Raw genomic sequence first — 16462 nt, forward strand, 5'->3', positions numbered from 1 at the left:
GAAGCGGTCGTCACTTGCACTCTCTTTGTTTTCAAAGAGTTAAGAGCTGTACATCAATTTGTTTCAAGACTCCTAGTGTGCGGCGCACTAGTTTGGTGTGCGTTGTCTCAAAGTATATTTGTTGACCATTTGATGTATATCTAAATTGCGTTGTGCGTTTAAATACGTGTTTGTTGAAATATTATTTGTATTCTGGTTTTAGTACCGTTATGACAAGTTTTAAGGAGAGCTTTATTTATAGGATTGTGTTTATATCGCTGCCATTTCATATCCTGCTAATACCCCGTGTGAGGTAAATATTAGCTAATTTGACATTGATTCCTTTTGTCAAATCTAACGAGTTTGTTTGGGTTGCAATTACACGGGTACGACTTCAATGGGTACGTCCCAGAGGGATTTGTATGTGACCGTTTTTTTTCCGGAAACCAAATCCTAGCAAAGCAGAATATCAAAGTCCAGCTTAGTCCATGTCTTAATTTAGAACATCTTTAGCATAGTTTCATAAGTTGGTTCTATCGTGCTTGCTGACCAAAGACCTCAAAACTTTAAAATACGTGTCCTGATCCTGTCCCTGATTGGCGTCTCGCGGTCTGGCTTTGCTATTGTTTTGAGACCGACTGTTTTTTCTTTATGTGTTGAAACCGCAGGGTTCGGTCTGCTTGAGATAAGGATTGTTAGCGCGAGGGTTAAGTAGCCAGCCTTTTGAAATTCAACGTAAATATGGCGGGCTTTCGTCGAGTTTTGGAGGAAATTTCGGAGGAAATCGATGTTCATGAAAAACATATTTATCTTAAAAAATAGTAAAAGAACACAGCTTAAAATATCATGTTTTAGTCTTTCTTTTTTCTTGTTTCCGGATTTCCAAATAGAAAAGTCATATAGCGAGTTTGAAGCCCACCAAAAGAGTGGCGTGTTTCTATCAATAGGAAAGGCTGGGGACTCGATCTTGTCGATCGACCAACTTCAATCACGAAACCACATCAACGAGGTCAAAACAAAAAAAAACTTTGAAAACACACCATGACTTTCTATTGAACGGAGACTCATCTCCTCATTTTGCATTTGGAGCATTTTCACACCGTCAACTGGCGAATTTCAACGTGCAGCGCGCTTCAATCTGTTCCACGCGAGTATCCGAACATGGGCTGTTGCTCCGATCTCAAAATTCGGAAACCCGCTGACCATGTTCGATGTGCAGATCTACGAAAAACCAATCAAAACCAAAACACTTTTGAAAACACACCATGACTTTCAATTGAGACTCATCTCCTCATTTTGCATTTGGTGCATGTTCACACCGTCAACGGGGTACACAGGGTGCCCGCTCAGGGTGGGTGGGTGCGTAATGACAAAGAACAAAAACAATTCATACACGATGAAAAGCCTGGAAAAAAATGCATGCATTCCAGACCAGACAGAAAGAAAAATGCGTACAACAATTAAAGAAACATGCACTTCACTTATCTTACGGTCCGTCCCTTATCGAAGGGCCGTCGTAAAACTATCTATTTTTCATATGCATATCAATATTTGGGTGACCTTCAAACCCGCTCGGTCAATCTCTGGGAGGCCTGGGTCTAAGGGCTTTTCAAGATTAGTGAGATGAAAATTTAACCACGAGTCTCAAATTGACAGGAATCAGCATTTTTCACCATAATTTCTGGAGATCAGGGAGCGGGAAAACTTTAGCTCTTCTAAATATGGGCATCAATGACCATATAAGGCAATGCAAACGAAAGACACTATCCTTGGGGAATATGTTTGATATGGATATTTATGACTGTGTACCCCCACCCTCAGAAAATCCTGCGTACGCGCCATATTTAAGCGGCATTCTCCAAAACTCGTCGAAACACCGTCACCGTGATAGCTAATAACCTTCTAAAAGTGTTTGCGAGTTTTTTACCGGAATATTTTGCTACCATTTTTACAATCAGTTTTAAGTCGTAACAATCCGTAATTCATAAACATTAATTTAAAGCAGCATATCTATGTTTTTGTCTGTTTAGATATTTTGGCTCACTGATTTTTGCGCGCAAGCCGTATCATTTTTTTTTCTATTCTAAAAATTTGATATCATTTCCAGCATAGCACTTGCGAATTCCTCGCCAAACCAGTTTAATCTTTGTTTATCAAGGGCAACATATTTAACCGAATATAAAGTTTTCTAACATACGGCCCTCGATTACAAAGCACTGTCACTGGGAGTGGTCAGTGCCAGAGGGTTTATTGCGTCCCGAGTCTTTTTGTACACGGTTCTCTCAGCTCTCTGTGTGCTTTACCGCACTCAAGTTTATCCAATATTTCAATCCATTTTTTCATTTCAACCCTATTTAGAGTGCCCATTTATAACTATTGTATGTGTATTGTTTTGTTCCATGTAAACAAAATAAGAATAATTTTGAAACCGGGTACACACAGGCTTACCATTCAGACCCATCGATAACTTAGGCTTCCTGTTTTTTCATCAATGACTAAAATGCGCACTGCATCCTGGGTAATTCTCGCACAACGAAACTTTTCCAAGACTTCTGCCTTCCATTGCAACAAACATGAAATGTGCACCATCTCCTAACGTAAGGTAGGATGATAATTTCAAGGCTAGTTTACGTATATCTATCCTAATTTTCCGCATAAGCGAGCTGTATTATCGCTGGCCGTATGTTCTGGAATGCGTAATCTGGGTAAATGTCATAAAAGCTGATTTGGCATGTCTGGAATGAAGTTTATCATGTCATTGTGGAAAGCTGGGATAATTTTGCCCATTTTGTGTAAAAGTGGAAAGACAACAACATTTGTTTGCATGTTCCCATAACCCAGCCACTGCTAATGTTGGGCAATGTTGCTTATGCACCTATCAATTTCAATTCAATTCAATTATTTTATTTGGCACCTGTTCATCTTTGATTCACGGGCGTTGCTCCAAATAAGCTTACATTCATATTTTAGAAAAAAAAAAAATTGGTTTTCAATTTTATTCCTATTTACAATGAATTTTCTATCATCGTACTTCGTAGCGATGTTATTATATAATTCTCATTACAAAGCACTTTCCCTTATTTTTGTTGCTTCCCAAACAGAGCTATTTCTTTTGCACTCTCCTGTTTCATACTAACCACCTTCAAAAATGTTAAGCCGATAGGGTGGTGGTGGCAGTGGGGGGGTGGTGGCAGTGGGGCGGTGGCGGTGTCAGGGGGGTGTGGTGGTGGTGTGGCAAGGGGTGGGGGTTTGAACGTTAAACTGGCCCATAGCTAGGGATTTTGATGTTCATGTTCATCCCAAGCTTGCGAGTGATAGGGTTATTTAACTCCTCTTTTACCTGATCCTGAGTGATCTATTGATATAGTGCCCACTCATGTACCCACGGCTTGCATGTTTTGGTTTTGTGTGGTTCACACTGCAGATGCTTGATAAAATTATTTGTTATTCTCATAACATTATAATATTAATTTCTCAGATATTAGAATCTTTGCAGTCTATCTTCAGTGTATCTCTATGTTTTTAATGCCATACGCCCTTGGCAAAGGGATTTCTGTTCACAATAATGTAGCCTGGGGTAAAAATATAGATTTGACTCCAAAATTTGGACCAAGGGTACTAAATTTTAATTTAAAAAAAATACTAAAATGTCAAATCCCAATGCCTTTCCACACCTCCCCCATCCCTACTGGCTTAATATTGATAGGTACATTAGTTTTCAACACCAGTATCATTTTTAAATTTGATGGGTATCCACAATTAATAAAAGTAACCAGTGGATGTGGAATAAGGGCAATGTCTCTTTTTATACTTTGTTTATTTCATTACAAGCTTTGTCTTGTTTGAAGCCTAACCAGAAGAGGCAGGCAGCCAAATGGAGTAGCCATTTGCAGTATCTTGTCAATAGTTGTACATTTCAAATGTCATTTTTTTATATTTACTTTTATGGTGGCAATGTATAGATCTATGATATTTTATTAAAATATAAAAAAATATAAGAAGGACACTTGCAATCTTAGGGATTTTGTTGTTGTTGGCTGATTCCTCATAGTGTCCTGTTTCAACAGCAGGGGGGGGGGGGGGGGGGCTCCCAATCGAAGTCAATAGCCAATTTATAAGCTTTTATCCGTCACAATTATCTAAAAAGTGTGTATAACAGTTAGCCAATCAGCTTGCAAGAATCAAACAGTGAAAGTGACATACTCCTCAAAGTTTCAGTTGTGTCAGAGATGGTACCTTAGCTCAGCCTAACCTAAAAATTAATTCACAAAATGACCCTGGTCCTCTCATTGAGAATGCACATTATCCAATAAAATAATAGTTTTTTGGATAATAGAAATAGAGATTTCCACCTTATTTTAATTTCAATGGCATATTTGTTGGTATGGAGAGTAAGAATATATTTTGTGCTCCTACATAGACATTATATATTTGCCATGAGATAGATGAAGAAATTAAACATATGCAAATTATTTTATTTCAAGAACAGCATCGTCTTTTAACAGGAACTTCAATTCAATATATAATATCATTAAATAATACGTATACTGGCTTTCTTTGCCTCATAAATAAATAACCTTGCTCATTTATAAATTACGTAGCATGCCAAATTATCATTGAAACTCAGAAACTTTAGCAAAAATGGACAGGTAATGAGGTAAGGCATTTGATTGGATTAAAAACTCATTTTGCATTGTTGCTGGATAATAATAGTGTCCTGGTATAATTTATGAATGGATGAATCAATCAGTCTTTACAGAGGCTGGCAATGTATGTACAATTTGAATGTAACTTGAGGCATTCTAAAGAAATTTTGCTATTATCGTCCAAATAAACTAAATAACTTAATAATATTAATAAAAGGGAAAATAATTGTCATTTTTCTAAATGTTTGCTTTCTGACTTTGTCAGTTTTCTGGAATGTGTATCCACAAATAAATGCACTATATATAAACATTGCAATTTGAAACACTGCTAAAATTTCAAGAGTATTCTCAGGAGAGACGTCTTTTCTGAGCCAGAAAGTTGCATTTATGAATCATACAAATAAAAGCTCTAAGAAATAAATTTGTTCACCTGATCAATTTCTGTAGACATATAAATCCATTAATCAAGAATAAAATATGGAAAACCCAACTAGGAAAATCAATTTGTGGGATTATTTCCTGTTCTAGGCCACTTGGATGACCAATGTTCGATGCATAAGACTGTCTGCCTGTATCTCAAGACCTGTGCCCCTGTGACGATGGCAAGATGCTTGCGATGTGGTGAGTTTTGAGCTTCTTGGCGATTGGCTTTTGGAACTTTACCACAGAGCTCATTTTGAGAACGTCAGGCTGAATATCAGCATGTTGACGCCATTTCCATCATTCCCTTGCTATCATTTCTAGAAATCACCAGCCTTGCTGGTAGAGTAGATATTTCTTCATAGGTACTGGCAAAGGAAGTGTATTTATGTTTGCTTTGGATAAGTTTTCTTTTCCTATAGACTTTCTGATTGCACGTCTGCAAAGATCTTGTAAAGGTTGTGGTTCAGCTGTGAAAAAAAGGGAATATTTCGTTAATTCTTAGTTAGGCATGTATAGGCATGTGTTTAATGAAATGTTTCTTATATGATTTTACTTCATTTTGTGAGTTTGTATGTAGAATATTAAGGAGTTTTTTTTCTGCTATCTGGCCCAATTCTCTTTAGTAGTAATGTCTTCATTGTTGTTATGTTTTATGCATTCAAGAGGAAGTGTTTTGTCAAACTCTATCAGAAGACTATATATTGTCCTTTACTGACAGCTGTTTTTATATAGTTCTCAAAACCTACAAAACCCCCCAAAAAAACTCCTAAAAACTACAAAACACAAAAAAATCCTAAAAACATAAGAAAAATAAACTACAAACACTAGAAGCTTTCGTGATATGATAAGAGATTTGTCTTGACTATTCTTTGATCCTATGAAAGATTCATATAACAATTTGTTCAACAATAGATCAAAATAAGGTGCAACTATGCCAGGCTTGTGTTTTGCCTTTGTTGTACAATTGGGCTTTTGTTTGCAAGTTAAGGAAAGCGCCTAGCAACCTCATCAGCTGCAGTTAAAAAGCCTTATTGAGCTATTAATATATCATGCTGACAGAGAACACTGTTGAGCTTTGGGACAGATCTGCTTTCTCGTTTCTTTACTGTGTCTCAGCCAAACTCCCACAAACTTAATCTAATGTGGAAAGCTTCCCAATTAATCGCAAAATGTTTGTTCAAGGGACAATGAAATGGAAGTTTCTGATGCATCGAATTCTAAAAGTTTACAAACTAAAACTGTTTGTTGAGTTTCTCAAGTAGCATATAATTACACGAACAATAAAATCTTTTGTCAGCACGCCATTCCCAGTATGTTCTTTCCAGATTCTTTCTAAGAAACTCTTTACTACTTGGAGCACTGCTGTTTGTTTAGCGTTTCTTTGTACTTTTTATTTGCTAAGGTCTTGAAATTCTTTTCGTGAACTTTTGGTATCCTATACTGAACAGAGTATATTCGGTTTGGAGACGTCCACGTAACAAAAACCAGCACAACAACCATTGTGCTCTGACCTCCATTCTCAAAGACTTTTTATTTGTTAATTGAGCTTTTGTTAAAACTCTCAAAAGCGTGGGCGACTAAACTTTACTAATCTAAATGATTGTATAGCTACTGTTGATAGGATAATATGGCCGTCTGTCTGTTTAATTTCCTTTTGAGGTCTCTGGATTATAAGATCACACACTGTGAAAATATTCATTCGACTTTCTTTTAGAAATTAAAATATTAAAACCCTCTGTTCTCCACGCCATTTCTTAAATTCCATTTTTTTTCTTTTTATAAGTTATGAGAAAACGAGGAATTTTGTTTCGCTTTTCCAAGCATGTGGTTTTTATCTGTAAGTGTTTGGGGTTCGCTTTCTAGTGCGTTGTGCGTAGCAGAAAGCGCTCTTGCAAGCAACAGGTGGTTTGTGGCACGAGCCAACGTAACGCCATTCACAAAGAGTCTGTTAGCCATACCATTGTTCTACCAGTTGAATTGAGTACGCGGACTGAACAAAAATAACGCTAACTTGCGTTGCAAAAAGTAATATTTGTCACAATACAAAATTCGCTTCCCATAAAGACATTTAAGTTTCGAAATACTTGATTTTGTGAATAGGGTCTCAAAGGAAAGTGATTTTATAAGACTCGCTATATGTGAATAATTCATACTATTGAAAAGTCTAGGAACAATGGATACGAAAGAAAGATGAAAGACTTTGTAGACAAAGGACCCAGCTCAGCATATTTTCAACCGGCCTTTTGGTTTCTAGTTACGATAAGTCTCTCATGTCAAAGAAATGTGTTAGTTTTGATTTCGGGAATCACAAATACAAGGCTATCTCGTGGCGGGTTGAATGCTTGGGTCATTTCATGAGCTGGTGTGATGTCATACTCATTTTTGGTACCCGTCCACCGAAAATAGCCGTCACCACTCAACGATGATCTTATAAGAATGTGCAAATTCACTAGGGAAATAAAATAAAACATCTAAACCAAATATGTGTAGTTTGAAATTGGCATTATTTCGATGTAAATCGTTGTAAAGCAAAAACGTGGCACCCTCCTCAAGGAAATCAAAATCACTTTGGCGCGCGAATTCGCGGTTAGAATTATTAAAAAAACCTTATTGAGTGCGAAATAACGAACTCTCGGTTCCCATTCAATTCTGAATAAGACGCTAATCTATGTTTGTTGGTTGAAAGATCTCGGTTCTTTTTTAAGGCTAGTAGAAGTTGAAAGGGCAATTTGTAAACAAAAGCAAAGCCGGTGAGAGAACTAGCTCGTTCGTTTATCATATAATGCGACATTTCCCTTGAGATTTGGGCCAGAATTGTTGTGAGATTAGAAAACTATTTGGCACATCGGTAAAAATATAGAATACTCACGATCAAGGCCGCCGATGTACCGCATGGCGATCTCGCAGTGCCCCCAAACAGCTGATACCACAGGGTAAACTGTCTGTCCTTTTAGTCCTCTAAACGCAACACCGAGATATTTCCCTTCTAAAGTCTCAAACGCTAATGTTCCTTCATCCATGTCGAGAATAACACGAAATCTATCAGGGACCACGAAATTGTGTTCTATGTCGGCATTATGCGCTGGATATTTGACGGTCGAGTTCCCTTTCTCGTCGTGATAGAGTTTATTCCTTACTATGTCCCAGCCCCATCCATCCTCAGTGTTCCCGACAAGCGAGTGATAGCCGGTACAGTGTAGCGGAGCTTTGGCAGTTGCCACTCCGACAACAGCATGTGTACCACGCTGCCTGGTAGACCAGTGAATCTCCCACACATGGAACCCACGATTAAAGCCGACTTTAGCTCGTATTGAGTCCGTACTTTGGGCCACAGGGTGTCTGTGAAATGTGAACGGATCATCGTCTTTGACGAACACATTGACTGAACGATCGGCCGGATTCCACGCGAATTCTGCTTGTCTCTCTTCCGGTAGCGCTGGTCGGTCTAACACTATGTCAAGTTTCTCCGGCCTCGCTAAATCTCTTGCTCTATCATCCTCCTCTCTTATAAAGTTCAAGGATTTATAAACTCCTTGTCTATTGTCGTTGTGATCGCTACGTTTCACTGCCGAGATCCTTGATCCCATGGTCGAGAGATGGGGATGTAGTGAAAAAATAGTTTGTGAATCCAACTTGAGTCCGTCCTTGTGGATCGATCTACCACAACTTGTAATATTCTGCCGTCTCGAAGACAATGTTGTACCTGTGGCAAGATAGTGAGTCAGTAAATTACACGTTAGATCACGCTCCCTGGTTCAGCTGAGAAAACTATCGTAATAAAAGGTCTGTGTGATCACACGGACGTTCCCTTCAACCCGCCAAACATTTGAAGATCGAAATGTGTTTAGAAAATCCAATTCTCTGTTCTCCTTCCGTGTACTTACTAGAGATATTCTCTAAAGGATCTTTGTTCTCCTGGTGATGAGCGAGGGTCGTTTGTGCTTTTACGACCACCGCTTCGACTCTTGTATGTGCCTGTTTGAATGGTCTTTGTTGTCATCGGAAAAATTTCCTTTTTATTTATATCGTGTGCGTGTTAGTGAATAGAACCTTCTGCGCATGCGTGATTACTCGACCATGAAAGTAACACGTCTGAAAATCAACAACGTGTGACACACGCGCTACGGGTCATTTCCGGTGCGAGTAGCGGGATTACTTTGGACGAAATTTGCGCACGAAATCGCGAGCGGTCCGCTGCGTAAATGGCGTTCTGGGGCCCGCCGTAGCCTCCTGGCGCGGGTCGCGAATCGCGCTCCTACATCCTCAAACCGAAAACTTGTGAATTTTCTGACTTTTTTGCAAGCTTATGCACTGACTGGTGAAAGCGCGAATTCTTTTCACCTATTATCAGTAAAGCTCAGTGTAATGTCGATCAATATTTAATGGTTAGTTTATGTGGTTGTGTGGATCTGGCCTTCAGGCTTCTCAGATTGACTCCTAGTACAACAGGTGACTCGCGCATCCTAGCGTGGTGCTGAGTAGCTCAGCTAGTAACCGTATGTTCTTAGCGTGCAATCACCATGAAAACACAGCGCTTTGCTTCACCCCACTATCACCCCTTTGTTCATAGCTTCAGCGGAAGTAGGACGACTTTGAACAACTTTTTCGCTAATATTTCCAGCACTAGTTTTTTTTTTCTCTTATTTTTGTTATCTTACTTTGACATTTTTTGTGGTGAGGTGATGAGAATACATGCACCGATGTTGGTTACGGTTCACTGGAGCGCACGCAACAAACCCTTAGATCAGAGTATAGTGTTGAGTACCTAGCCATGTGCGCCAACCATCATTCTTATCACTGGGCATTTTTCAGGTTTCACTTCATCAATTTGTCCCTCAGCAGTAAATATCCCCGCTGCTGAAACCCGCTAAGGGCTCAGATCTCGTCCAGGCGATAATGGCGTGCTAATCGTGGTGTGCGTGGATCACTCGGGGGCAGAGTTTTGTTCAGCGTCAAGCTCCGAGACTAAACCGATAGCTATTTTTACACGCCTGCCGCTGAGATATCACGAATAGTCCGCCAATTCAACCAGAATAACTGCCAAGTCACGCATTCTTTTTCTCACAAGATCTTTACCCATTAGTTGCCTAGAAAAAGTACGCCTGCTGTTGCAAATAAAAGCCATTTTTATTCTGTTTGCTTTAGAATAAAGGCATTATTTACGATGTAAAAATACAAAATAAAGGATCTAATCCGCTTAATCTTAGTAAGACCATGAACTTATTTGTAGTCTGAATGCTATCTCAAAATAGCGCCGATTACACAAGCTTCACTCTGATAAAGAACAACCCGCTCAGTCCGATCGTACGCGAACGCTTCCCGATTGCTTCCGAAGGTGCCGGAAATCCGTCGTAGTTTCAGGTAGCTCGGAGTTGCTAGGCGACTTGCGTGACAATGACGTCACAATCGAGGTGTTTATTGGTATTTTAATACACGTTTCGGTCCGTGGTTTTAATGTGCCTACTACGCGTACATTAAGGACAAAATCTCCTTAATTCGAGCACACTCGCGCATAATATGTATATTTTATTTAAAAGCCGCGATACTTCAAAAGTTGTCTTTAGAAGCGTTTATCACTGGGCTATTTCAGGCTGTTTATCGGTTCTTTATTTGAGTCGGTCGAAAGGCGATAGCGTGATAGTATCGTGGGACGTGCGTTCGGGTGCGCTGCTGTGACTTTTTTCGGGCTGTTGTTACGAAAGCTTATCTGTTCCCCGCTAAAGTGTCTTGTTTATAGCGTGAGCGCTAAAGGCTTTGCTGGCCCGTTGAAGAATGATGGCATTTCACATGCTAACGTGAATGATCCCGTTGCACGAAAGCATTTTTGCCAATATTGACTTGATAGAGGCAAATGAAGAGTCTTGAATAGATAACGTTACAGCTAGGAAAGGAAATATACATATAGCAATTAACTTTTAAGTTTAAATATAAGGAGAATGATTAAAGCGTTTTAAGAGAATTGAGCATCAAAGGCCCTGGAAACAAAAATGTTGAAAAGGCATATTTATCCTTACATGACACTTGATTTGAAAGTTCACACTTTGGTCTTTAGAGAGCAAAAAGCCTCAAAAGCCAAACCCATGAAATTCGATAACCGTCCTACACTAGTTCAATAAGCCATCCTTCCCCTTATAAGGACGCAGTTACTTCTATTGTTCATCCTTTGCACTCCTTTTCCTGTTTTCATTCCTGTTTCCTTCAAGCTGTATAGTTTCAGTCAACCCTTTCTTTCAATGCTGCCGTTGATTTATTGAAATTAATCGGAAATGTCATCCTCCCTTCCATAGTATATGCTACACTTCCGGCTTCTATAAGGGAGGCAGTTAACTTTTAATAACTAGAAGTAAAAGACTTTTACACGAAGTTTGTTTTTACGCGAATTATCAATTACACGCTTTGATTGATCCCTACAATCACTCCTACTTTCACGAAGCAAGATATATATATTATACTTATATACTTGATAGGAGCTGAAGTGCAATAATGGGGGAGGCGATATTCTGTCCAAGAAATCCTAGTATTTCCTTTCTTATTTTCCGCCGTATTAAGCAGGCATAGAGGTAGCAGTTATAGACAAATGGTCATTAATCCGTAATCTGAGTGTTTTTTATATCCGCGAATTCCTCGTGAATTGCCCCTTATCGTTGTGGTGTGTCTAGGTCTATTCTTGGTGGGTGCCCCGGGGTAGGGATGCCCCGCTTCCAACTCGACCACGCGCGAGCCAAATATAGCTTTTCATCGCTAAAGTCCAGAAGCCCTGAGGTGTTCAGGAGGTAGTGCACGGTTGGGTATTTCTTGGTTATCCTTTTTTATGTTAATATCACGTAATTAAAAAAAATCGCTCATAATTTTAGCATTTGAAATTTTGTGTTGTATTATCTGGTTGCTTATGTAATAGAGGCATGGCTTTATCAACCGTAACGGCTTTACACCTGGCCAAAAAGGCCAAAAATCATAGTTTCTATCAGGCCACCAGAAGTGTATACAACGCGTACTTAAAGATGCCCCATGGCGGCACAGACGTGCCTAGTCTAACGGCGAAGACCACGTGAAGCTAGTACTTGTATCATTGTCCGTTACTCTGTGTGCTACAAGCTCCCCCCACGGCGGCGTTACTAGTAGACCGAGACAAAAAGGTGCGCGGGAGGACGCGTGACTTTTAGCCCGACTTCGCCGATATCTGGCGGTTATTGTTGGTGATAAGCTTACTTTTTCTGACTACAATACTATTAACACTGATATCGGTGAAACTCTGTCTAAAGAGGAAGTCTGATAGCGTCAAAAGATAATGTGTTGCACCGCTATGACGTCACTAGGTTATGCTTTGTCAGGTTCGAGATTAAAGTCGCCTTGATGTGGTGTCGTAAATAAATAAGTATGGCCGTGGTGAAATATGCGGAGAAAAATGTAGTTTTGGATTGGACGTTCGTTGGAAATTTTACTGCTTTGAGATGACAAGCCTTACCGACCCCCCCCCCCCCCCCTTCCCTCCACATATGTCCTGTTATCGTAATTGTTCATCAAACTCTCGGCAAGGGGCCGTCTACATAATTGACTTATCATACATAGATCCCACGAAGGGAACCTTTTGGATGCAATAAACCATTTCTAGTTATCAAAGTTCTTGTTTTGAGCTTTTATGTTCTGTTTATATAAACCATAGAATTTTCCCAACAGGTGACCATGTGATTTTGCCCTAAAGCTGTGGTTGACTTAAAATCTTGTTCTCACGGTTATTTTGTTTCAGCCTCAGCTAGAATTTGATCCCGCAGGTAATAAACAGTGCAAATAAAGCAACTTTTTGCAGGGCGTGGATTGTTTCGACCCGACTACACCACAGGTAACCCGCGCGGGTGCCCGAGCCCTACCAGTACCGGCTCCCTTGTGTTCGAGTAGGTAACAATAGCCGTGGAACAGGTTAAAGGAGACTTCATTAGATATTCTGCTGGTTGAACCAAGTGTTTGGATTCTTTTAGATAATGATCAAATTAAATCTGTCCAATTTGGCTTTACAGAAAACAGGTTACGGAGGAGTCTTTGAAATTCGGCCAGCAGGTCACATAAAAATGAAAGCTCGCTAGACGAACGCGAACATTTTTCATCTCCTTTCCGAACCCTTTTCATCCCCTTCCCGAACCCTTTTTAAAGGGCCACTCTTACTCTTATTTTAGTTATTTTTTCATCCAGCCGATGCCGTTTACAAAGAGATGTCTTGTTGACCTTTTTCATTTTTACACTAGACTTTCATGACAATCCAGTAGTGGCAGTTGGTAGCCCTGAATTGTTGGCGGGCTACTAGATTGGAAGATTCGGTAGCGACTCTACAACTCGAGTCGTAGAGTGTAACGAATCAGCCTACGACTCCGCTACGTCGTTCGGCTAGGAAAGTCGTAGTGTATAATTCAGGGCCGAGACATATCGTAGGCAGGTCGCATACGATGACTAAACCTTGTGCTGTCTAAATCAGCCTTAACAGAAACAGTACTCTGGAAATCAGTCTCTATCTTCGCTTGTTTATTACCGTCATATTAGCGAAAAAACAAGCGAAGATAGAGACTCTGATGGTACCAAGGGATCAGAAACGGACATAATGATGACAATCTTGGGATAATCAAAATAATCAACGACATGATTATTTTCTGCTAAGTTCAGATTGGCAAAAGCGCACGTTACCTTGGCCGAAATCTAGCATGATTGCTCACCCGCTCTTCCGCTATCTGACGTTTTTACAGTGGTGCCATCCATTCAAGCCCCCGCATGCACCTTTATACTGAGTCACTTCAAACCACAATCCCCCTAAAGTGTGCTGAATCAGCGCATGAAACTAATAAAACTGATCAGAATAGCGTGTGATATATTTGGAAAATCCCCCATCAACTGGGGCCAAGCCACCCCAAGAAGTGTCGAATGCCTCCATGTCCAAATAAGGTAATAGAGCACCCTCCGTCAATTTCATGGAACGAATTGTCTCCCACATGACAGCTTATGACAGCTTTATTTTTAGTGTTTTTAGAAATATTCTTTAACATGCGAGTCCGATATTTCCGAATACGTGTTATAACAATAGAGCTCTCTTGGTTATAATTTATTTTTCTCATTTCTTTGTTTTGATAAGATAATTTAATCAGGACAAATTATTATTAAAACAGTGTTTTGATGCTTTATTGCTTTCCATTAGAACACTATATTGAACTGTCTTGTTCACTGAATAACCTGACCCGAAATATTTCCAATGAGTCTTATCGTGACTTCAAAGAAATCAAAAGCGAATCAAATATTTGGCAGGCGGCTTGTACTCAGGAAAACCCAGTGAGCAATGCTGTCCAAAATGTGACGACGCACTGCCGGTGATATAACCACCGGAAGTGATTTTGCCGCTCTTCTGATATGACGTCATCCAGGGTCAATGTTAATTTTTTACACCACTTGATGAGTTAAGCGCTCAAACGGCGCTTTAGTAAATAGCTTCGGCGTGTCATTCCTTTGGACATATAATATTCATTTGTTATTTAGCTGTCGGTGTCAAATGTCTTTTGTATTTTGCACAAACGTTCCGCGTACGAGCAGTGGCGGCGAAACACTGGACGGGGAAGTGTTTAAGTACTTGTTAACACCTCAAACCAATTTACTACAGTTTTATCTCCCACTTCCTCTCTTTACACGCCAAAATTCCGGTATCTCTATTTTATCTTGAAAGTTTTGTCCCTGCAAACCTAAGGAACGTCAAACCGCACTCTCCACAGTTTTCCCCTACTGGAGATATTTTTTTTTTCGTGGACAATAGCATACTTTCGATGCGCAAGTACACCTTGAAGGGTGCGTAATGACGTTAAACTCGAGCTTACCGTCCTGAAGAGCATGTGAAAGTCACGAGTCGGTGGCTCATTATTTCTATGTTCTGAATTTCTTCTGACGGTTTGTTTTTTGGTTAATATGAGAGCAAGAACAAATCAACTTTATCTATCTCCATTAGTTTTGTCTAGACATAACCCGCCATTCTGAAAACCCCTTGTACACCATAATGAATGTTTCTCCTCCGCATAGAAATTCAATGCTTACCCAAATTGTCTGTTGCGTCACTGGTAAAAAAGGGTTTCCTCTAGGGGTGAGAGAGGGGTGTAAAATGGCAAATGCAATCAAATAAGAAATATCAATGATAAAAATACTTAGAGATAGTGATAGTCCTGAGGGAGTAACTCAGTGCAGTGGCCTCGTCTTGCGTTTGTTGGCAAGTGATTAGCAGCAGTCTTAATCCCTTTCTTACACTAGCTTTATGTGAACTTATCCGTGCTTATAAATGTTGTTATTTGATTGTTGTTGTCGTCTCAAACAGCAGTCAGATACACTCTTTGTTTATAAGAACGTCTAATTTTCAATTGAGGCTTATTATTGCGCACTTATTATTGTAGTATTTAAAGGCAAAAATTCATTTAATGGCGAAAATCCATTTAAGGGCCTTTTAAGTATTCGTTCTTTAATTGGAAAAAAGGCTGTATTATTCACGGTTAATGCTTGCACGCGTGATGTCCATATTCGATTGTTTTACGTGATATATTTTCTAAAGGCCGGAAAAATTTGAACACCGTTTAACTACTGTATTAGTTTCGTGTGATAAAAATTATCAATTTGAACTTGAAATTATAATCTAAATTTTGCTGTTTGATGCATTATTTATGTGATGCTGTTGCGAACACGTACAATTGAATACACTCGCAAATAACAGGCTTTTATCTATATTTCTACCGCCTTGGCATTAACATCAAATCTGTCACCAAAAAGCATGTCTCCACAAGCAAGCAACATAAACATCACAACACAACCGATCAAAATAACATACCGTGTCTAGCTCCTTGGTCCAACCAAAAGTTAATTGTTTTCCACCTCTCACGAAAACTTCAATTCTCAAATATTTTTCAAGTTTGGTGAAATTCCCTCCAATTTAAAAGGATCTTTGATTCGTCGCCTTTGCCTTTGAAAGTTCGCTCGCTTTGGTTTGGCGCTTGGACGAGTTTCTGTTTATATACTGGAGTTTGTCGTGACCGTTTGAAGAGCTGGGGTCTTGACCCGTGTTTTTTTTATCGGAATCGAATCACGTACACTTAGGGAAAACCCGGCGTGTTGTGAACGCAGCATCGGCGGTCAACCTTTACATTTCAACAATAAGTTAAACAATGATTCACGGCTACATCATGGTGCGAGAGTTCGAGAGTTTTTTTTGGCTTAAAACGCCAATAATGTCGTGCAGATATGCAAGTTTATCCGTGATTTGTAGAGTTACCTTCCGGCTAGCTGGACCCGACTAATAATTATTGCTACTTTACTGCGAAACTACAATCTGCGTAGGCGAAGCAGTACGCACCTATATGACGTCATCGTCACGCAACGACGGCGCAGAAAGAAAATGTAATAAGGCT

The 16462-nt window shown here is 39.6% G+C and overlaps 1 protein-coding gene across 3 annotated transcripts; it reads right to left on the bottom strand.

The window, feature by feature from the left end:
- Positions 1-4440: 4440 nt before the first annotated feature.
- LOC5513260 (protein gustavus) lies at positions 4441-16310 on the bottom strand. Of its 3 annotated transcripts, none has more exons than XM_032382764.2 (3): positions 15886-16310; positions 7918-8751; positions 4441-5515 (listed from the first exon to the last, which is right to left on the bottom strand). In XM_032382764.2, the coding sequence occupies exons 2-3, from the start codon at positions 8633-8635 to the stop codon at positions 5373-5375; spliced, it is 861 nt and encodes a 286-aa protein (XP_032238655.1). In that variant the 5' UTR covers positions 8636-8751; positions 15886-16310; the 3' UTR covers positions 4441-5372. The 3 variants fall into 3 exon arrangements, with proteins under 3 accessions (XP_032238655.1, XP_032238654.1, XP_001633549.1); XM_032382763.2 differs by lacking the exon at positions 15886-16310 and adding an exon at positions 13722-13905; XM_001633499.3 differs by lacking the exon at positions 15886-16310 and adding an exon at positions 8933-9619.
- Positions 16311-16462: the final 152 nt, after the last annotated feature.

The sequence above is a fragment of the Nematostella vectensis genome, chromosome 3 (assembly GCF_932526225.1).
Source record: "Nematostella vectensis chromosome 3, jaNemVect1.1, whole genome shotgun sequence".
NCBI classification, from domain to species: Eukaryota; Metazoa; Cnidaria; class Anthozoa; order Actiniaria; family Edwardsiidae; genus Nematostella; species Nematostella vectensis.